This window comes from Phascolarctos cinereus, unplaced genomic scaffold (assembly GCF_003287225.1).
Source record: "Phascolarctos cinereus isolate Bilbo 61053 unplaced genomic scaffold, phaCin_HiC Scaffold_726;HRSCAF=1367, whole genome shotgun sequence".
In the NCBI taxonomy this organism is placed as follows: domain Eukaryota; kingdom Metazoa; phylum Chordata; class Mammalia; order Diprotodontia; family Phascolarctidae; genus Phascolarctos; species Phascolarctos cinereus.
In genome coordinates, this window is record NW_027556098.1 from 413,010,784 (window position 1) to 413,032,880 (window position 22,097).

The 22,097-nt window shown below is 43.2% G+C and overlaps 2 protein-coding genes across 2 annotated transcripts; both read right to left on the bottom strand.

The window, feature by feature from the left end:
- Positions 1 to 260: 260 nt before the first annotated feature.
- Positions 261 to 10,228, bottom strand: LOC144454405 (cell adhesion molecule CEACAM20-like). Its single transcript, XM_078146246.1, is given in 6 exon segments — positions 261 to 333; positions 954 to 1,086; positions 6,269 to 6,535; positions 6,620 to 6,697; positions 6,700 to 6,894; positions 10,108 to 10,228. Coding segments are annotated over 6 exon segments (867 nt in total).
- A 558-nt stretch (positions 10,229 to 10,786) lies between these two features.
- On the bottom strand, positions 10,787 to 20,033 carry LOC110220065 (cell adhesion molecule CEACAM4-like). The gene is made up of 4 exons (XM_078146247.1): positions 19,994 to 20,033; positions 13,275 to 13,442; positions 11,935 to 12,323; positions 10,787 to 10,876 (listed from the first exon to the last, which is right to left on the bottom strand). Exons 1-4 carry the CDS (start codon positions 20,031 to 20,033, stop codon positions 10,787 to 10,789), a joined length of 687 nt encoding a protein of 228 aa, XP_078002373.1.
- Between the last annotated feature and the right edge of the window lie 2,064 nt (positions 20,034 to 22,097).

Genomic DNA, 22,097 nt, shown 5'->3' on the forward strand with positions numbered 1-22,097 from the left:
ATGAGCTGATTTCTACCTCTGTGGGCCGTCTCCCATCATCGGAGCTTACTGATGGACTGACGGACACCCAAATCTCAAGATTTGAAATAATAATAATTATAGCTATAATAAACTAACTTCCTGTTTCTCCTTGTACACCTCTGTGTTTTGTTTTATTTTTAATTTGAGTGGCATCCCACACAAAACAAAGAAAGGAGACTGTGTTTGGAGCCATATCTCCCAAAGCCACCTTTAGGTGCTGGTTTCACTGGTTGGTGCTTTCACTTACCATGTTTGGGTGCTGAACGGTTCTCCTCTGAAAGGTTCTTCTCTGAAAGGTGGTGTTCGCTGGCCCTTAAGAAAAAACAGACATGTGGGAGTGAGATTCCCAAGCTAAGTGAAAGATTTTGCTGAGCTGGTAGGGACCATTGGATTAGAGTCAAGGCTTGTCTTGGGATACCCTCGGGCTTCATACCTTATCCCTACATACAGCCTCCTCACTGTTAGTTTCTTCACCTATAGATAGCATTTGACTCCTACTCAGATTGTCCATGCAGTCTGGATCTGCCTCAGTGGCTTTTTCCTTCACTTGGTTACTCACTAAATTGTCAGTAGCACCCTATCTCCTTTCTCTCTGCAGCCCCTTCCATTCTTTCCCTCTGCTTTCTTGACTTCAGCCCCTTTACTTGAGGGTCTAAGAAAAATGGTTATGTCTAGTCCTATGTGTGCAATGTGTCACTATGGGGAAGTGAACACATGTTTCCAAGAGGCAATAAAGTGTAAGGGATGGGGAGGACAAAAGCCCAGAAAAGAAGGCAACCCAAGAGAATCAGTGCTGAAAAGTAGGAGATTGGAAAAGGAAGGTAGATCAAGAATAAAAGAGGATACAGGATGCAGAAGATCATGCTAGTATCTCTCTCCCATTCAGAGAGAGAAATGAAGAGGGAGGACAACCATAGGAAGCATTATTTTACCTTCCAGTCTTTCTGAAGAGCAGGAAATAGAAGAGGGCCCCAGTGAGTGCTAGTGCAGCTAGGGCTCCAGTCACAGTGGGAGTGATGGCCCTTCCAGAGAGTGAGGAGCCATTAGTTCCTCCTATAGATTTCTCTGCTGTGGACAGAGAAGAGAAAAAGAACCTGGAGTGTTTTTGAGCCTAGCGCAGTGCCTGGCACTCTGAAAGTACTTAATAAATGCTTGATAACTGATGAAGCAGACAGCCTTTGTTCCTCAGACCCTGGAAATCTCCTTGGCAAGATCACATTACAGGGTGTCTGGCAGACAGCTGGGCCGCCTGAACATTGGGATGCGCATCAAACTTTACATGTCCAATTTCTGAACTCATGATTTCCTCCCCACGTTGTGCCCACTGCTCTTCTCTAATTCTATGATGGCACCAGCCCCTCCCAGTCACATAAGTTTAAATAGGTAAACTTCTTTGACCCTCTCCTTCAATCCTCACATCTAATCAATTGCTGTGACATTCTCCCTAATGTTATAGTTGTTTGTTTTGATTCTACTTAGAAGGTATCTCTCACATTTACCCCCTCCACTCAGCTTCTACTCCAGACCCACTCACCTCTTCTCTTCCAGATTATGGCAATAGTTTTCTGAGCAGTGCTTCTGCCTCTGGTCTCTCACCTCTTTAATTCATCCTTTATATCACTGTCCTAATGTAATCTTCCTTAAATGCCATCCTGATGATGTCACATTTTCCTCAAAAACCTTTAAAGAAATGTCTCTCACATTTATCCTTGGAAGGCAGTGCAGTGGAATAGAAAGAGCTCTAGGTTTGGTATCTGGAGACCCTGATTAGAATCCTGGCCCTGTCACCTGCTCACTGTGGGATCTTGATCAAATTCTCTGTTCTCTGGACATCCATTTTCCAATCAATAAATAATGCAGTGTGTACTAGATGATCTATCTGTAATACTCATCCCAACTTTAAATTCTGTGAGCTTACCTTTCTCTCCCTCTCCATTACCCTGGCCAAATTCAAGTCCTCATCATTTTCCATCTGAATTTTTTCAGTAGCCTCCTTACTGTTCTTCCTGCCCCTGATCTTTCTTTCAATTTGTTTATTTTTGTATTTCAAGTGCTCCATGTATTGTCATTGATGATAAATATTACCATCTACTACAGAATGGGCCAAGGTTTGCTAATGGAAATGGGATTACTTACTCTGGACAAGAGGAGAAATGACAAAACAGTCCTTAATCAGCCAGTTCTTTATAATTAAGCTTAGAATTTAGTTGATAATTTTCAATCTTTTCTTCCAAGGTTCTTCATTAAATAATAATTTTTATTATATCCTGATTCATATAAGACATATTTGATATTTTTTTCTTTTGTGTATTTGTGAGGTTTTTTATACCTTAATTCAGGGTCACTTTTTGTAAAAGTCTCACAGCTGAGAGACATGTATATTCTTTTCTGTTCCTATTCAATAATCACCAGAGATCTATCATAGTAGTTTTTCCTTTAAGTATTTAGATAGTATGTCACTTGGTGCAAATTCATTGTTCTACTTGTACAATAGCTCATTGTCTATGGTACCTTTCACAATAATTCAGTTTCCCTGCTTATTTTTTTTTAAGCAAGTCAATTTTTTGCTGTTAGCTTGTTTCACAGCATGATAACTACTATGCTTTTTTGAGCTCAGGGAAGCATAACAGATTTTTCTCTAGCCCCTTAATTTTAACTTTCTAAATTTTTATATGTAAAACATGTTCCTTATAGACTACATATTGTGTGATTTTTGCTTTCTAATTCACTCTACTAATCTCTTCTGTTTTATGGGTGACTTGATCTAATTTATTTTCACACTTATAATCATTTTGTATTTTCCTCCATCTTGTTCTCTTAGACGTTTTCATCTCATTGCTCACTATTTCCTCTGTATAGAAGAGAGAAGTTAGAGAGGGGAATGTTTGGAAGTCTCCTATTACATTAAAGGTCAATTCTCCCCTCCCCCTATAGGATTATATTTCTTTTGTCAGCTATGTTATTCTTGGTTGTAAACCTATAATTTTGCATTTTCTAATATCTTGCTCCAATATGCCCACTCCTTTACAGTCATAGCTGCTAAATTTTGCGTGATCCTTACTGTGACTCCGTGGTACTTGAGTGTTTTCTTTTTTGATAGTTACAGCATTTTTTTCTTTGATCTGGAAGGTCTGGCTTATGCCTATGATGTTCTTGGGAGTTTTCATTGAGGATTATTTTTTCAGGAGGAGAATTTTTTTTCTATTTTCACTTTGCCTTCTGGTTCCCATACTTCTGGATAGTTTTCTTTCATGATTTATTTTATTGTTTGTTTGTTTATTTGTTTTTTGGCTAGGGAATGGGGTTAAGTGACTTGCCCAGAAGCATAGAGCTAGTAAGTGTCAAGTGTCTGAGGCCCGATTTGAACTCAGGTCCTCCTGTCTCCATGGCTGGTGCTCTATCCACTGCACCACCTAGCTGCTCCTCTTTCATGTTTTCTTGAAACTTGATGTCCCTACCCTTTTTTTTGGGGGGGGTTCTTTCAGATTTCTCCTCAATCTATTTTCCAGGTACCTTTTTTTTTTTGCTTTAAGAATTTTTTTTTCCTCTTTTTTCTTCTTCTTTCTTCTTCTTTATTATTTGGACTTTGTTTTAATATTCCTTGCTGTCTCATGTATTCATTGATTTCTGTTTGGTTTATTCTAATTTTCAGGGAGTCTATTACTTGACTAGCCTTTGAACCTGCTGTATTAATCTGTCAATTCTTCTTTTAAGTCTTTTCTCCATAGCTAAGAGGGTAGAATGGATCAAGCATTGCACCTGGAGACAAGCAGGCCTGAATTCAAATTCAGCCTCAGACACTCACCAGTTGTGTGATACTGGACAAGGTACTTAACCTCTTTTTGCTTCAGTTTTCTGGGAATAATAATAGCATTGGCCTCCCAGGGTTCTTGTGAGCTTTAAATGAGGTAATACTTGTAAAGTGCTTTGTAAACCTTAAAATGATATATGCCATAAATGCTATTTGTAAAATGACTTTAAACTCTTTTAAAAAACTATTGTTTTATTTTTTTCAGGGAATCCTAGTTGACCTTGTATTCAAGGTATCTTTTTAATTGAGACTTTGCTTATAGATATTTGGGAGTAACTTTTCCCCTTGGGTTTGTATTTTGGGCATTCCTTTCTCAATGTCAGCTTTTTTCATGGTAGTATTTTAGTTTTTTCAACATTCTAGCCTTACTTCTTGAATTCGTTATTTTCTCATTTTGCGTGTGTGTGTGTGTGTGTGTGTGTAATATATATACTTTGTTATTAGGGCCAGGCTCTGCACCCATTTGGATCTTATTTGGTCTTAATTTGTGTTCTCTGTTATCTTGCTGCTGGGTTCTCTGAGTATTCATTATCATGTTCTTTAAGCATATGAGGAGCGGCTCAGGATGGAGACCTGCTAACTTTCAGTGTGCCCAAGCAATCTTATCTAGAGTGAATTCTGATCTCTGTTCTTGTTGGGGTTTGACAAGCTCTTGCTTTAGATTTTAGCAACACCATTGCAGATTTGTCCCTAGTCGGGGTTCCAGTAGACTGCTGCTGACCACAGCTCCTGTCAGCTAGCTAAACACCTCTATTGGTATAGAATTACAGACTTGCCCTTGTTCTGAGCTCTCTGCCCTGCTTACTCAGCTGCAAGTCTCAGAACCAGAGAGAGGATGAAATTCCAGCTCCTTGTCCACTAGACAGCCTCAGACGACAGCTGCTCCCACACCCCTCTGCACAAGTCCCCTTTTCAGCACTGATTCTGTGATCTAGCTCTGGGCTCAGAGTGCAAAGCTGGTCATTGGCTCCTCTTGCTGCTCCCTGCCCAGTGCCAGGCTCATCTCTGCTGAATCCCTGACCAGTTGTTACCCAAGTTCATAGCCTGGGGCCCTCATTTAGTCTCTAGTCTTCTTGTTACCTTCCTGGTTAGTCCATGTGCCCAGACTTAGGTCTTTGTAACTATGCCAAACTGGGCAGGAAAAATCACTCACTGGGTTTTTACCTTGGTCTTTTGATCTTTTGAGACCTTTGTTGGAATGGTTTTGATGTGAAAAGCTGGTCCAGAGACCTTCTTTCTCCTCTTCCTTCTGCTAACTTTATTTATCTCTCAATAAAAAAAAAAAATTCTATAAAAGCATTTGTATGACTTCTGCCCACCGACAGCCAATTTCCTATGTTCTCATCATCTAGCTTTGAGCTGAGGCCAATTTTACCTGGAATTGTGGTGCTGAAAATGAACTTTAGATTACCCAGATTTTTACACATTTCGGTTGTCTGGACCAAGTCACAAAGGAAGTAGCGATGTGACGATGGTCACATTAAACGGACTCTGACCCTTGAGTATCAGGTTCAGATCTTACTGGTCTACCCAGTGTTGATGAATGACATACCAACCAGATATGTGTGTGATCATCTCTTCTTCTCTGCTAATTAGGCTTCAGGGACTCCCTTTTTTCTACTGAATAAGCTTTGGTGTTCTTAGCCCAGCATTCTAAACTTTTCACAAAATGGCAGCAGCCTTCTCTCATACTTTCTCCTGGCCATGCATTATCTGCTCAGGCTGCATTGTTCTATATTCTGCACTCAGAGACACACTTTACTTTCCCACCTCTTAACCTTGAGTTGGGCTATTTTTCCAAAGAAACAGAATATTCTCCCCTTTGACCTGCTAAACTCTCCCCAGACACCACCACCACTATGTCCTTTAAAATAAAATGCAAGTGATAGCTCTTCTAAGAAACCTGACCTGTTTTCAGCCCACCTCCCAACTGGATTGATCTTTTCCCACCAGGTCTCCTGAAACACTTTCATTTGTAATCATAGTCTATGTATACATATCAGGTAATATTGTGTGTCAGTTAGCTGTGTTTGGTTTCTGATCCTTTTACTAGACTGTAAGGTCCTTGAAAATAGGAATGGAGTCTTGGCTAAACCTTGTATTTCCCTGCCTGCTTCTAATTTACAGAAGGGCTGCACCTAAATGTGTGTCAAATGATGAATGAACTTGTATTGTACATGACAGTTTCTAAGAAGATCATAGGAGACAGGGATATTGGTCTCCATTTTTACTAAGGACAAAATAGCAGTAAATCGATTGACATTTACTTTAAGTCTCACCACATTCCCTAGAATTAGATTCTTTCTTTGTATGCGCTCTCCAAATTCAACATGAGAATCTGTCCTCCTTAATGGGCCTGAGCATCTGCCCCTGGTATCCCACCTTTGGCCGACCCAAAAAACACTTGTTCTCTGAGGGAAGGGAGAGACCACTTACCAACCACCTTGAGTGTGACATCCTTAGACACTGACAACTTAGTCACATTGTTCCATGGCAAACAAGTATACTTTCCTGAATCTTTCCAAGTTACATTTCTGATGATGTACATGTTATCAGAGAAGTCAGAGTTCATGGTGCCATTTTCTTTCCATTCATACTGTGCAGGTGGGTAAGACTCAATGTGGCACACTAAAATCAGTGGAATTTGACCTCAATCTTCTCCCTTAAAGGGCTCGGAAGAATTCATGATGTGGTCTGGTCCATCTGTGTGAAGAAGAAAGAGAGAGATGAGATGTGAATCATTGTTGGGGAAAGGAATGGAGAGGGAAGAGACTCAGTGTCACTCACAGTTCACAGTCAGGGTGAGGGGGTCACTTCTACTGGCACTGATTGGATTCCAGACTTCACATTGATAGGACCCAGTGTCTCCCTCCTCACATTCTTGATGGTGAGGGTCTGGTTATTCTCAGACAAGTACTTCCTCTCATTGAGTAACAGGGACTTGTCATTAAAGAACCACAGAATGTTCATCCCCTCATGTTCTGTGCTACATGTGAAGACCAAAGTGCCATTCTCTATTATGTTGGCATTATTGGCATTGATGTTAGGTTTGGATGCTGTTTCTGTTGAGAGAAAAAGAAGAGAGAGTTGTGTGAGGGACTAGCCTGTGTCTTTACCAGGTCATGTCTTCATGACAAAAATCACCAAAAGCCCAAGCCCAAATACTTCCATTACAGGCAAATGGCTGTGGTCCCTGACACCACTGGGATAGCCCCTGGTTCAGTAGCTGTGCTATTAAGGAAGGTGAGCAGGAAGCACAGGCTAGAGAGCTGTGCCCTGGGCTAACCTCTCCTCTGCACAGGCAATGCAACGTGCATGATCTAGTGATTAAGGTGGGCATGACAGCAGGGAATAAGCATTTATGAAGTGCTTACTACACACTTGGCACATGGTAGGTGGTATCTAAATGCTATTATTATCCTTATTATTATGATTATTGTTATTGTCAAGCACTGTGTGAAATACTATGTTATCTAATTTCATCCTGTCAACAACCTTTTGAAGTAGAGCTACTATTCTTTCCATTTTACCATTCAGGAAACTGAAGTAGATAGAGGTTAAGTGATTTTCCAGGGTCACACAGCTAGTAAGTGTCTGAGGCCAGATTTGAACTCTAGTCTTTCTGAATCCAGGCCCAGTGCCTCCCTACCCATTCAGGCTTCTCCCTGCCTCTCACCAATCATCTTATTCTAATCCAGGAGTTCCTAACCTAGGATCTGTGAACTCCTTTAAAAAATGTGTTGAAACTGTATTTCAGTAGACTTGTTTCCTTTGAATTCCTATGGATTTTATTTTCTGCATTTCAAAGCATCCTTCTGGGAGAATATTCTGGGAAGATGGTGGAGTAGGTCAGAAAATGTCAAGCTCTAAAGATTTTCCTCCACAAAAGAGATAAAATAGCACCACAGGGCAAACATAGATCGGTGAAAATAAATAAGAGTAGGGGCAGAACAGTGGTCCTTCTGGGAAAATCAGACAAGATCTGAAGAAAAATCCAAGGATAAGGTTTTGTCCTGTGAAGAGTAAGCACCTCCAGGCTAGGGACCACTTTAACAACCAGCAGTAAGCCCTGGGTTACCTGGGTTAGGAGGTTCCCTCAGCCCCAGCCACAGGAACTTTTACCCCAGGGACACTGAAGGGAGTTTGGCATCTGAGCTGGGGAATTTCAAAGGAACCTCTTCTGACAAGGAATGCCACCTCCAGCTGTGCTGCAGAGATATGAAGGGGCAAGAAGGAACCAGCATCCCACTGGTGAGTGCAGAAGTAGTAGGGCAAGGATGCCACTGGCTGTGGGCACTTACAGGAGACTGAGGTCTTGGTTTAGGTTCAAGGTCAAAGGGAAGAACTGAAGGAGGATCTGAGGCCAAGTTACCATCCCCCCATACCCTACGACTAAAGGTAATTACAAAGACTAAACGTTTACCAAAAAAAAAATGAATGCACAGGCAAAGGAGAAAGAATTCAATTATAGAGAGTTACTATGGGAATGGAGAAACCAGGGCTCATCTTCAGAAGAGGTTACTGAGGCAAAGAAAGCCTCTTCTACCCCAAAGAGTAATATCAAATGGTCACCTGCCAAAAAAGAATTCATAGAAGAAATTAAAAAGATTTTAAGAATCAAATGAGACAGGTTGAGCAAAAACTAAAAAAAGTCAAGCACAATCCAAGAAAAAGAAGGTTATGAAAAGAAAGTCAACCAATTAAAAGAGGAGATCCAGAATCTCAAGGAAGAAAACAACTCCCTGAAAATCAGAACTAGGCAAGGGGAAGCCAGCAAAGTCATAAAAGATCAAGAAATGATAAAATGAAATACAAAGAATGAAAAAAGTAAGACAATATGAGACATCTCATAAAAAACAATTGATCTGGCAAACAGATCAAGAAGAGAAAACATAAGAATAATTAGGCTACTTGAAAGCTGTGATCAGAAAAAGAACCTTGATACAATAATACAAGAAATAATTACATTGTCCTGAAATGATAGAACAAGAGGAAAAAGTAGAAATTAGAAAAAATCCACCAATCACCACGTGAGAGAGATCCACAAGGAGAACCCACAGGAACATTATAGGCAAATTCTTAAACCCCAGCTCAAGGATAAAATATTATGTAGCAACAATAAAAAAAAAAAAACTACATGTGGTGGTGCCACAATTAGAACCATACAAGACCTAGCAGTGGCAACACTAAAAGACCATAAGTCTTGGAACACTACACACTGAAGAGCAAAAGAATTGGGTTTCTGGCCAAAGATATCATACTCAGCAAAGCTAAGCATAATCCTGAATGGGAAAAAAATGGATATTTAATGAATGGTCAGACTTTCAGAACTTTGTTATTAAGAAAAAAACAAACCCGAACTTAGTAGAAGATTTGACATACAAGAACCAAGAGAAACATAAGGTATAAAAACCAATCACAAGGGACTCAATAAGGACAGACTGTTTACCTTTTATGTCTGTAAAATGTCAAACTTATGTCTGAGATTGTTCTTCGTAACTGGGTAGTTCATAAGAAAGATTGGGATAGCCCTGACCGTGATGTGACTTTAAAGAGCAAAACCATTCATGAAGAGCTAAAAAGAGCTAAATAAATAAATGGCTAAAATAATTATATTTTATACAAATGGGGTGCGAGAGGAAGAACTGACACAGAGGAATTAGAGGACAGAGGAGGTTTGCTAGTTTTGGAAACCTACTTACATGGGGAATGGGTTTAAGAGGGAATGCTACATATATATTCAGAAGAGTATAAAAGTCTTCTAAATTTAGAATGAAAGAAACACTCAGGGGATGGCTATTGTTTAAGTCTTAGCATTATTCATTTAAGTTTTAGTATTTAAGTTTAAAGTAAAGAAGAGATAAAAAATATAAGCATCCTTCTGAGAAAGGCTCCCTGGGATCCACCAGCCTGGCTGCCCTAAGGGCTCTTTGACACAAAAGAAAGGGAAGCCCCCTGCTCCCATCATTCTCTCTTCCCCAGTTACCCCCTTCATTTACTCAGCTTCTACCTAACTGTGGTTCCAGAAAGTAGTTAATGCACATATTATGATTCTGGGCTTTGTTTCCTCTCCATATGCTGACACTTGCCTCCTCTGGGCCTCAGTTTCCCCATCTGTACAACGAGGGAGCAGCACTAGCTAGCTGGCTTCTAGGTCACTTTCATCTCCAAATGTGTGATAACCCTCCAGGATCCTTGCACCCACTTTACAAAGGAGAAAACGGAGGTTCAACAAGATGATGTGATTGTTCAGACAGTGACTTCTATTCTCGCACCTGAGCTCTCTCCCTCTTTGCCCAATGGTCCTTGTGGGCCTTTCCCAGACAAGGCACCTGAAGGCTCAAAGCTGGCCAGATCAGAGGATCCCGGGTCTCCATCTGGAAGGGCTTTCACCATTATTTAATATATGCCATTATTTTCTCAATGAGAAAAACGGAGGCTTCCAGGGGCTGAGTGACTTGTGCGAAGTCCATTCAATAATAAATAACAGACCTGGGGTTAGAACCCAGGCATCCTGGCTCTCAAGTCAGGCTCCCTTTAGCTCACCCCAAATACGCTCTCTGCAGGATGTTGTCTCCCTATAGACATGGGAATGACTGGCAGAGGAACAGGCCTGAGCTCAGAGTATTTTCCTTTGGGCACCCCCTTCCTCAGGTGCCTTGGGGGTGGGGGGGTACCTTAGAGGCCCCCATGGAGCTTCACTGGCAGACCCAGCCTCCTTCTTCCAAAGTCAGAGCCCCTGCCAGGGTTGGGCTCCCTGTTGGACACCGGAGGCAGTGCTCCTTTGCACAAAACTCTGCTGGAGAGGTGCATGGACAGGGCATCTAATGGGGAGACCTAGGACATCAACAGAGCCCTGCTTGGGGTGTGAGAAGCTTGTGCTCCCACAGGGTCCCTGCAGATCTGAGCTTTATGCACTACCCCTGGTCAAATGAGATGACTTTTTTCAAGAGCTTAGCATGGTGCCTGCACGCAGTAGGCATGCAATAAATGCTTGTTTCCTTCCTCCTCCCCCGGTCCAGCTGTTGCTCCTCCTTTGACCAGCTGGGGACACAAAGAGGTCAGCAGATGCTCTCAGCCCCAGGAGAGATTCTGCAGCATCCCCTGAGGGCTCAGTAGCCTTGGCTGGGATGAGACCAGAGGAGGCCAAGAGTCTGCCCCTGTCTGAGCAGCAGAGAACCAGAGGTGGCAGGGGACATCTGACCCAAGATCCCACAGCTGGCCATATCAATGGTCCTGCAGCCTCTGCCTATTCATGACCTTATCAGCGTTCAGGCCTCTCTTTCCCTGATGGACAGCTCTGCTTGTGGACTCTCCTTATGCGGTGTGACATCAGACCCCCTGTGATGTCCCCATTTGGGTCCTGGCTCTCCCTTGGGAATCACATAGAGCATCGCTGACGTGCTTCCCCAGAAGGGCCCTTCAGTAAGGAGTCTGGACTTGAGCTCTGCTGGGCCCAGCTGGAAAGGGAGTGTCAGTGACTGGGCCCACCCCCAGCAATGTTCCCTTCTGTCTCATGGACTTTGAACAGTCTTGGGGAAGGTGATCTTCAGAACAGGTTGTCTGCCTCAGGCATAACGGGAGGGGGCCGAGTGCATTCTGAGCCTTGAGTGGTTCCTGCTAGTTTCACAGTATGGCCTGGGAAAGCTTGGAGGAGGAAGAAGGGATTTACCCCCCAAATTCTGACTGCCCCTCCCAACCACCCTTATCTCCCAAGGATACCTGGGCTCACAGCCTCTCTAAAGGACCCTATCTAGGCTTAGGGCTTGGACAATAGGAGAAAATAAGTTAATATCAAGCTGACACCCCTCCTCCAGCACCTTCTTTGTCTCTCCTGCCCTCAGACTTCCTAGAGTTAATTAGGAGACTCTAAGGGTCTCTGAGCTTAGCTCACCCCACCCTTGGGATGTAGGCCTTGGGGACAAAGCTAGGATCCCAAAGATCCCTGGTCAAGTCAGCCCACCTTGGCCCTGCTGAACTGGGCCTCCAGGTGCTGCCTGGGGCTAATCTCTCCTAGCCTGCTCCTGTGCTGCCAGGTGTCTTGTTCTGCATTCTCTCTGCTCCCTGGGCAAGGGATTTAGGGGAAGGCTCTGGTCCCAGACCGAGGGAATGATGGCATGGCAGCACTTACCATACATGGCTAAATGTCCTCGTGCTGTTACCATCAGGATGCTTCTCAGATTAAGAAATTGTACAAGGTAGTTGTCAGTATCACTGAGGGTGAGGTTGGAGATGAGCAAGGAGCTGTTGGAGAAGATCTTCTTCCGGTTATCTGCTGTTGTGTGATATCCAGTAGCAACATGGTAGAAAACAATCTGGTTGGAGGGGCCTACTGTCCTTCCGTACCAAGTATAGCTGGGAGCCTGCTCTGAGGACCCCTGGATGTCCAAGGTGATGCTGCTACCCACTGTCCCATAGGGTGGCTTTGGCACAACACTGAAGGAATCACTTTGGGCAGATGTTGGCTGGATCCAGCAGCTGAGGATGGAGGCTGAGAGGGGAGAAAGGAGGCAGAGGTCAGCAGGATCCCCTGCCCTCCTGAGGGGCCCAGGTTACGGAGCTCTCCCCAACATAAGGGATGGAGCTGCTGAGCCTGCCCCAAGGTCTGCTGAGGGCTCAGTGGGGTATGTTTGAAGGAGATTCATGTGCCTGTACATCAATCTGGCAGTACCAGTCTCTGTACATGACCCAAGAGTTTAGTCTGTAACACATTTTAAGTTCCTTCCGTGGACTTGCTTCATAAATGAACTGTCAGTGTGGAAGGTAAGATACTGAAGGGGGAGATGAGTCAATGAAGTGTTATGGTTGACGATAAAAATCAGATCTTAGACCTGGTAGAACTTTAGAGTCACTGAGTCAAACACCATCAATTTACAGATGAGGAAACTGAGGCCCACTTAACATAATCACTATTACCAGTATTAAATAGGAAATAGCAGAGGTGGGATTTGAACCCAAATCTTCTGGCCCAAAACCAGGGAGGGCCTTTCCCACTAAACCCTGGTTGCATTTTAAGGCTGACAGAGTTAACTCCCACATAGCCTTGAGAGGAAGGTGGTGTTCCAGCTAAACACAAGGTAAGAGGGGTAAGTGACCTGTCCATGGTCACACAGCTAGTAAATATCAGAATTATCATCCACACCCAAGTCTTCTCTGACCGTACAGACTAACTTAGCCTCTTCAGAGCTTGCCCAGCTCTAGGGCTGGACGTTAACCTGAGTCTCAGACATGTGGACTGATAAACCCAAGCTGACACTTGCCCTCTGCACCTGGCTCAGAAAAGACACCCCTGGCCAAGTCTGCAGAGACTGTCTCTGGTACAGAGCCGCTGGGACTGGTCTCCTTCCCCCTGGTCCTTACATTGATGGATTTGTCTTTGTCTGGGCTAGAATTCCCCAAGCTCCCCCTGCTCCCCCGGGCTCCAGCAAAGCTGATGTCTCACCTGTAATAAGGAGCCCCGTCCAGGGGCTGTCCCCACTGTGGGGAGCTTTTGAGGGGCTCTCCATGGGTCTGTGCTGTCCACGGTGTGTGACCACCTCTCTCTCCTTGCCAGGAATCTCTGCCTTCCTCTCCTGAGCTGGGTCTGCCCTTTGCACCCTAACTGCAGACCCTGGAGGTGTCCCCGCTGGGGACCAGGCTCAAGGCTGTCCCTGCATGCAGCCCAGAGCTGTGTCTGCTCCTTCTCCTTCTCCTTGCAGAGAGGACTGAGGTGTCTCTCTTCAGGGCTCCAGCTCTTCTATCTGCCAGATTCACATGGGCCCTGCAGGGCAGGGACTTGGCCTCTGACTTTGTCCTCCCTCCCCTTTCCTCCTAACTCATCCCCTCCCAGTTCCTGTGGTTTCCTGGCTCTCCCAGGGAGCTCTTGGCCTGCACAGATCCCTCCTGCTGTCCCTGAAGAAGTGGTTCTGTCCCCAAGGGGAACATGGGTCACTCAGTATTACCTGCTGCTGATCTCTACTTCTACCTGATCTTCTTCCTTATTTCCCTCCCAGAAGAAAGACTCTTTAGACCCCTAAATGAGCACAGAGAATGGTGGGCAGAGGCAATGTGCATGGATCCCTGCTCTGGGCTTCTAGGACCCAGGCTGCTAGCAGCCCCTGTCTTATCAGGCCAGGGGAGAGGACCTTGGGCTTTTGTCAAGCATTTTACTGGGGCTCCTCGGAGGGTCTAACAGGACTGAGGAGAGGGAATAGGGATGACGCAGGCTAGAACTGGCTTCTCTATAGCAGGAGCAGATAGAGCACATCTTCCTCTATCACCACCGCCCGCCTTCCCATTGAGGTGGCTCAGTTGATCGAAAGCTGGATTTGGGGACAAGAAGATAAGAAACAGTCATCACTTCCTCATGTAGTGGGGGGGGCGGGGGATACTAGGCCTGGACTTTTCCCAGATAGAAAAGGTCAAGGAATAGGTGGAAAGAATTGAGAGGCAGCAAGGAGTCCTGAACATGAAAATTCAGATTTGTGGCATTTAAAAAAGTTGGAAAGACATAATTTCTGGGTAATTTAATCATTTTATTAATAAGGCCAACATGTTTATTAATAAAAAGATTTGGCCATCTCTCTCAGTCCAAAGACCCTTCATGGCAGTGGGCTCACAGCTTCTAATCCAAGATTAAACAACAAATATAAACAAAATCAGATTTCCCATTAGGGTAACGCAAGATAGCTCATAAATTACTGCTCTCTACTAACATAACTGACTATACTGAAATCCTTTTCCTTAAAACATAAACAAAAGAGGTTCCTGACTTTAACCTCACAATTTAATCGATTCATATTTTTGTTTCACAAGCTTCTCTACCTTTGTCTAACCATATCATTCTGAAAGAACCAAATTTTATGTGTATGAGAAGTTCAAGCACTAATTTAATTCTTGCTGAGGCCGTGGAATGACTACAAATTAACATCAAAATAGTAAGATTTTTCCGACTTACAGCTTATTACAGTAATTCAGATGCCTTACTATTAGTCTAATAACTAATTGATTTAGCATTGCAATAACAAACTTCCACTGTTTGTCTTCCCTGTTCATGGAAGTTTGCTATGAGAGTTACAAGCAGGGACAGGGTTATAACAGCCTCAAGTATTTTAGCATGTGGAACCAGGTAGACAGATTTCTTGTATGGGAAAATGAATTAAGAAGAGTCCAACCTGAGGCAGCTAGGTGGTGCAGTGGATAGAGCTCTGGCCTTGGAGTCAGGAGGACCTGAGTTCAAATCTGGCCTCAGACACATGATGCTTACTAGCTGTGTGACCCTGGGCAAGTCACTTAACTCTGATTGCCTCATCAAAAAGCAAAAAAAAAAAAGCAGAAGATTGTCCAACCTTAGCCTTCCCAAGGTAACCTCCCTACCTTATTCCCAGGGAAAGATATTCACCAGCCTTAGATCTCAGATGTTGCTTCCAATAAGCTGCTAACTTTTTTCTTAAAGAGTTCATTTAAAGTTGGCCCAAGGACACAACAAACCTGAGGAAAAAAAACTCAAAAAAGAATATTTAGGGTCCAAAAAAAGCTTTCTCTTCAAACAATAAAGTCTCACTCATCATAGTAGGTCTGGACACAATTGTTATCAATACCGTCAAATTATTGCAACAAATCAGCTTAAATAAAGTTTAATAGTCCTTCTAAAAACCACACAAAAGAACAAGTTATGGTATATGAATGTAATGGAATACTATTATTCCATAAGAAATGATGAACAGGCAGACTTCCGAAAAACCTGGACTTACATGAACTGATGCTGAGTGAAATGAGCAGAACCAGGCGAACCTTGTACACAGTAATGGCAATATTGTGTGATGACTGACTTTAATAGACTTAGCTCTTCTCAGCAATGCAAGGAGCTAAGTCAATTCCAAAAGACTCATGATGGAGAATGCTATGCACATTTAGAGAAAGAACTGTGGAGTCTGAATGCAGATCGAAGCATACTATTTTCTCTTTTTTTTGTTTGTTTTTTTTTCCTCATGGTTTTTCCCTTTTATTTTGATTCTTCTTTCACAACTAATGTGGAAATATGTTTAATATAATTATACATGTATAGCCCGTATCAGATTGCATGCCATCTTGGGGAGAGGGGAGGAGACAAAGGGAGGAAAAATTTACAACCCAAAATCTTATGAAAATGAATGTTGGAAACTAAAAATTAATTTTTAAAAATTTACTCAATGGCTTTTTTTCCCTTTTGTCTTCTCTTAGAGTATAAATTTATCCTAATATACAATATGTCACTAGAAATTAAGAAAATAATTACATTCTGGAATCCCATATAGATAGTGAATATGTAATAGTTCACTCAAACCCCTAGAAAAATAACATTGGCCAATTCAGAAAGTTGTAGCTCAAACCCTCAGATGCATGAACACACATATGCTTACCCAGAGATGGTCGGAGGTTAGAAGCAGAAAAATTGCAGGTGGAAAAGAGAGTCAAAATCTCAGCTTATGGCTTCTCAGGAAAGGCCCTGTTTCTAGGTGACAACGTTTCACCTCGTGAGTGCTCAAAAAAAGGACATCTTACAGGAGACCTTAACCAGTCCTGTCTCTTTTTCTCTAAAGTCTCTTCGAAGTCACCATAAACTGTAATCTTTAAAAAGGTTCAAGACACATAATTTCTGGGTAATTTAATCATTTTATTAAGAAGGCCAATATGTTTATTAATAAGAAGGAGGGTCATTTAGTCATCTGTCTCAGTCCAAAGATCCCTCATCCAGTGGGTTCACGGTTTATATGCCCTTTGAAGATCAGGTGTTCCTAAGGGTGGCAATCAGCTCTGATCGGTTAACAATCAATGAGAGAATGAATATTAGGAGGAAAGGATGGACTATATTACAATGAGGGCCTTGGGGTATGTGACCTGGGTCACCCAAGTCTTGGTAAAAGGTGTCTCTCCTTTGCACCTCCCCCCAAGCTTCCTTTTATGTTGTCTTTCTTGTTCCCCCATTAGATTGTAAGCTTGTGAGGACAGGACCTGTCTTGTTTTTTCTTTTCTTTTTAAATTTATGTTTTTCCAATTACATGTAAATTATTTTAAAAATTTTGAGTTTCAAATTCTTTTTCTCCCTCCTTTCCATCCTCTAACCTTAAGAAGGCAAGCAATTTAATATAGATTATACATTGTGATATTTAAAGGGTTTGAGAGACATTATTTCTGGGCAATCAGTCATTTCATTAATAATGATAGAATTTTAATAAAAGAGGTCAGTGGCACTCTTAAAATGCCAAAGACCCTCATGGTGGCAGGCTCAAGGCTTATATGGCCTTGAAAAAGGGTGGGGTGTTCCAGAAGGTGGCAATCAACTCTGATTGGTTAATAAGTAAGGAATAATGAATATTACAATGAGAGGCTGAACTTTGATGATGTCCTTTACTTGTAAATTACCCCCAGCCTTGGGCAATCTAAATAAAGAACCTCTATCTCCTACCCAAGTCTAGGCAGAAGACAATGGGCCTGCACTTTCACCTTAGATTAGAAATCTGATCTAGTTAGGCAGAGCAGCAATACCTAGAAGGAGGAGAATGTTAACCCTATCTTCTATCAGCCTTGCCCTTGAGAGACTGGACAAGGAAATAGGAGGGGGGAAGTTTGGGTCTCCCCAGTTTTAATAATTGGCTGTTAATATGAGAGAAAAACTCATTTCTCTCAATATGTGCAGTGAAGCAAAACATGTTTCCACATTAACCATGTTGTGAAAGAAAACAGACCAAAAAACAAAAAGAAAAAGAAAGAAAGCTTTTTTAAAAAAATGTATGCTTTGATCTGCACTCAGATTCCATCAATTCTTTCTCTAGATGTCGACGTCTTTCATCATGAGTACTTCAGAACTGTCTTGGATCATTTTATTGTTGAGAATGGCTGAGTCATTCACAAGTGATCATCATATAATATTGCTGTTATTTTATACAATGTTCTGGTTCTGTTCACTTCACTTTGCATCAGTTCATGTAAGTCAAGTAAGAGAAAAATGATGAAAACAAAAACAAAAAAATAAATAAAAATTTGAAAAAAGAGAAAAATGATGAAATCATTACTGGTAGAGACACATGGGGTCTTAATGTTTTTCATGTTCTGGACCATTTGCTTGTCAATCTGAAGGAGCCTAAGGACCCCTTCTCAAGATAATATGTTTAAAAGTATTAAATAAAATGCATAGGATTACAAAGAAACCCATTATATAGAAATAGCTATAAACTTAGGATCCCAAGTTAAGAACACCTGTAAGAGGTTTCCTGAAGGGAAGTACATTTGATTTAGGCTTTCTAGATGGGTAAGAACTGGACAGGAAAAGATGGGACTAAAAAGATTATTCAGGCATAGGGAATAGCCTAGATAAATGCCTGGAGACTGGAGAATCCAGTGCTGTTTCTAGTACAATATGGAGGATATAGAGAAGGATATAAAGGGGCAGATAGATAGCAACCCACCTTGACTAGGGCTTAGAGTGGGTGGAGGAGAATAGGGGAAGATGAGGCAGGAAAGACAACCTGGTGCTAGATTGTTGGAAGCCTTGAATGTCATGCTTGCATGTGAGAACTGTTTTTGATGAGAACAGCATGGCACCAGACCTAAACCACCAGACTTGGAGTTAAGAAGAGCTGGGTTCAAAATTCTCCTACAACACTAAGTAGTTAGGTGACCTTGGACAAGTCAGTTAACCCCTCCTGGCCCCAATTTCCATATCTATAAAAGGGGGTGATAACACCCACTTCCCAGGATTGCTGTGAGGATCCAGTGAGATTTTACACGTGGAGTCCTTTGCAAACCTTAGAGCCCTCTGTAAATATTAGCTGTTATGATTCCTCCAAGAACTAGGTTCTTAGCAGATGATCTGACAGGTCATTTTGGCACGATGTGCTTATTGTACTGATGAGTAAACTGAGGCCAAGAGAGATGAAGCACTGTGTCTGAAGACAGACAGTGGGTAAATAGCAGAGCCTGGACTCTAGCCCACATCTCCAATGTCCATGATCGGTGCCCAGGACTAAGTCAGCCTCCCTCTCTGGGAAAGGTCTTTTGTGTAATCAGCTTCCTCAGTGCATCTGAAGGAGGATTCACTTCCAAACATGTTTTTTTGTAGAAACTGATTGTGCAAAAGGAGCCAGGCCTTTGTACCCTGATGCCATGTCTAACTCTCTCAGAAAGAATCCACACTCAGGAAAATTAAACCAGCATCTGGCATATGTTCACTCACACAGCCAAGAGGGGGCAGCACAGAGACACAAAGGACCCAGAGTAAAAGGAACTAAGCCTTTACTGCATGTGCCTCCCCACTGCAATATTTGTCCAAACTCTACTTGAATACTTCCAGTGATGGGGAACTCACCACTTCATGAAACAACTCAATCCACACTGGACAGCTGATTGTTGGGAAGGTCTCACTGATCTGAAGTTAGTAGAATTTTCTACAAATTTGCCCCTAGTTTTCCCTTCTGGGGCCAAACAGAACCAGTCTGATTTTCTCTTTCCCAGAACAGATATTTTCAGATGGTCCCCCTAGGTCTCAGTTTCTCCAGTTATTTCCACAACTCACTCTCATTATACACGATTTCACATCCTCTCTCATTCTGATCACATGGTCCAGATGACACCTCACCCTGTCATTAAGATGTTGAGAGAAGTGGTTACTTCTCTTTTATTATAGGAAGAGACTTGGCCAAGGTCACATCAGTATGAAAGATTTGAATCCAGGACCGTCTGACCCCAAGTCCAGGACTCTTTCCCCTGTGCCCTATGGCATATAATGAACACTATCTTGTCTCCAGTGGCCTGTGGCCTGCTCCCCTCTCTCCATGATCTGTTCTCCTGAGCTCCTGCCATACCCGCTCGAGGCACCAGGAGAGACCATGACCTCAAAGCCTTGGGACCCGCCTCCTTATAAAAATGTGACAGCTCATATCTATGCAATACATTATGTTTTACAAAGAGCTTTGTATAGATGGTATCATTTGATCCTCTCAACAACTGGGAGGTGGGCATTATTATCCCCATTTTATAGGTGAGGAGCCTAAGGCACAGAAACGGTTAAATGGCCTGCTAGTAAATTGTGTACCTGAGTCAGGATTTGAACTCAGGTCTTTCTTAAGTCCAACTCTAGGCACTATACTGTGCCAGGAATAAGATCCACTGGGGCTGTCGAGGCACCTTCCAAAAAAGTCCTACCACGGCCTTCTTTCTCAGGAGCTTGCTCAATGTCTTGCATGTCTTCACCACACCTCAGAAGTGGCTAGCTGACCTCAGCCTTGTCAGCTTCTTGGCCAATCCTACTGGGCCTTACTGGATACAAGGTTCTCTCAGTATCTTTGCAAGAGATGAGACACACTCTCCTTCACCCTAAACCTCTTAACAGGGACCAAGGGAGGGAGTGGGAACTCTACCAAAAAGGGGGAGAAAGAATGTCAGGAAAACTCAAATATTTGTAACTTACTCCTCTTTGGAAATTAATTCTTACACAGCTGGGGAAGGATGACCCAAGGGGGAGTCTGGGGAGCCTGCTGAATGTGCCCCAGAGCTTATTCTAGGACGCACACCTCTCTCAGTGGCCAGGCCAATGTCTTGGCCCTCCTTGGGCCATGAAGGCTCAGCTTCCTAGGGTAACAACAGCATACCTTAGCCTGATGGGACCTTGAAGAAGATCACTTTGAACATTCTCATGCAGTAGGAGAGGAAACTTCTAAGGAAATGGGAGAGCCCCAAGCAGGGAATGTGTATGAACTGCCCCTATGGTCAAGACACAGCGCTAGGCACAGGGGACGTGATTGTCAATTAAAGACTCTTGGAGTTGAACCAGATCTCCTGACTCTCAGCCCAGGACACTTCCTTCTGCATGTTGTTGTTAAATGGTCTGTTCCAAATCTCTGCTTTTTGGGGCAGCTAGGTGGTACAGTGGATAGAGCACCGGCCCTGGAGTCACGAGGACCTGAGTTCAAATCTGGATTCAGGCACATAACACTCACTAGCTGTGTGACTCTGGGCAAGTCATTTAACCCCAATTACCTCACACAAAAAAAAAAAAAGTTCTGTTAACCAATCTCTGCTTCTCCTTTGGAGCTAATGTAGCATTTTCCTGTCTGAGCACCAGGCCCCCATGGCCCTGTCTCTAGCCTGTCCTCTCAGGCCTTCACCATTATCCTCATCGAGGGGTGGATGTAGCTTCAAGGCTTCTTGAAGTCCAGGCCAAGGGAGCATAAACTCTCCCAGGTCCTGCCAAGCTACAAAGGCCTCAGGTACAGTCTGAGCAATGGATGAGGGAGTCTGTCATCTCTGCACTGACCTGCCTCAAACTGGAAAGATTCAGCACCAAGGGCCTAGGCTCCAGATGAATGTCTTTGTCAGCCATAGCAACTTAATGGGAACTTTTCCCTAAGGACTGGAGAAGCTGTGACCTGCATCAGAGAAAGCAGTGTCCACACCAGTGAAATCACAGGCTCTTGGCCTCGTCTTCCAGGGCCTCTGACCTTGCCAATGTCTTACAGAGCCTATTTCCAAACCACATACTTGGTTAGAAGGATAAGAAAAAGGAAAAACACAATCATTTTCTGACCGTTTTCTGCACAGGGCCACTATCCAAACCTACCATCAGCAGCACCAACATAGCCCCAGTGGAGAACAAGGACAATGTCTCCTTGACATGCCAGTCTGAGAGTTAGGATTTCACATAAGGGGCAGCTGGGTGGCTCAGTGGGTAGAGCACCGATCCTGGAGTCAGGAGGACTTGAGTTCAATTTCAGCCTCAGACCAAACATTTGACACTAGTTGTGTGACACTGGGCAAGTCACTTAACCCCAACTGCCTAAAAAAAAAAAAAAAAGATTTCACATACCTGTGGTTCATACCTAAAGATTCCCCAGATGATGACAGGATAGTGCTGTCCCCAGATAACAAGACACTCACTATAATCAGTGTCACAAGGGAAGACCAAGGACCCTATGAGTGTGAAATCCAGAACCCAGTTAGTGTATGTGGGAGGGACCCGTTCACACTGAATATTATCTGGCAGTAAATCCTCTTTCTACCTGGTGCATTCTTGTAGGCTAGTGGTGGTGTTCCCAGAGGTAACGTGTCTGAGTACTGAAGATCAAGTTTCTGAGTGTGCTGTTGCTCTCTTCTGTCCTGGAGACACACAGCCCTCTTTCTCTCCCAACTTCTAGGGTTACAACTTCCATAACTGCTCCTTGCACCTGTGGTCCTTCCTTCAATCCATTTCACTCGCTGCTATCTCTAGTCTTGGTTGCCGTGGAAGTTATGACCGTGTAATGGAACTGGC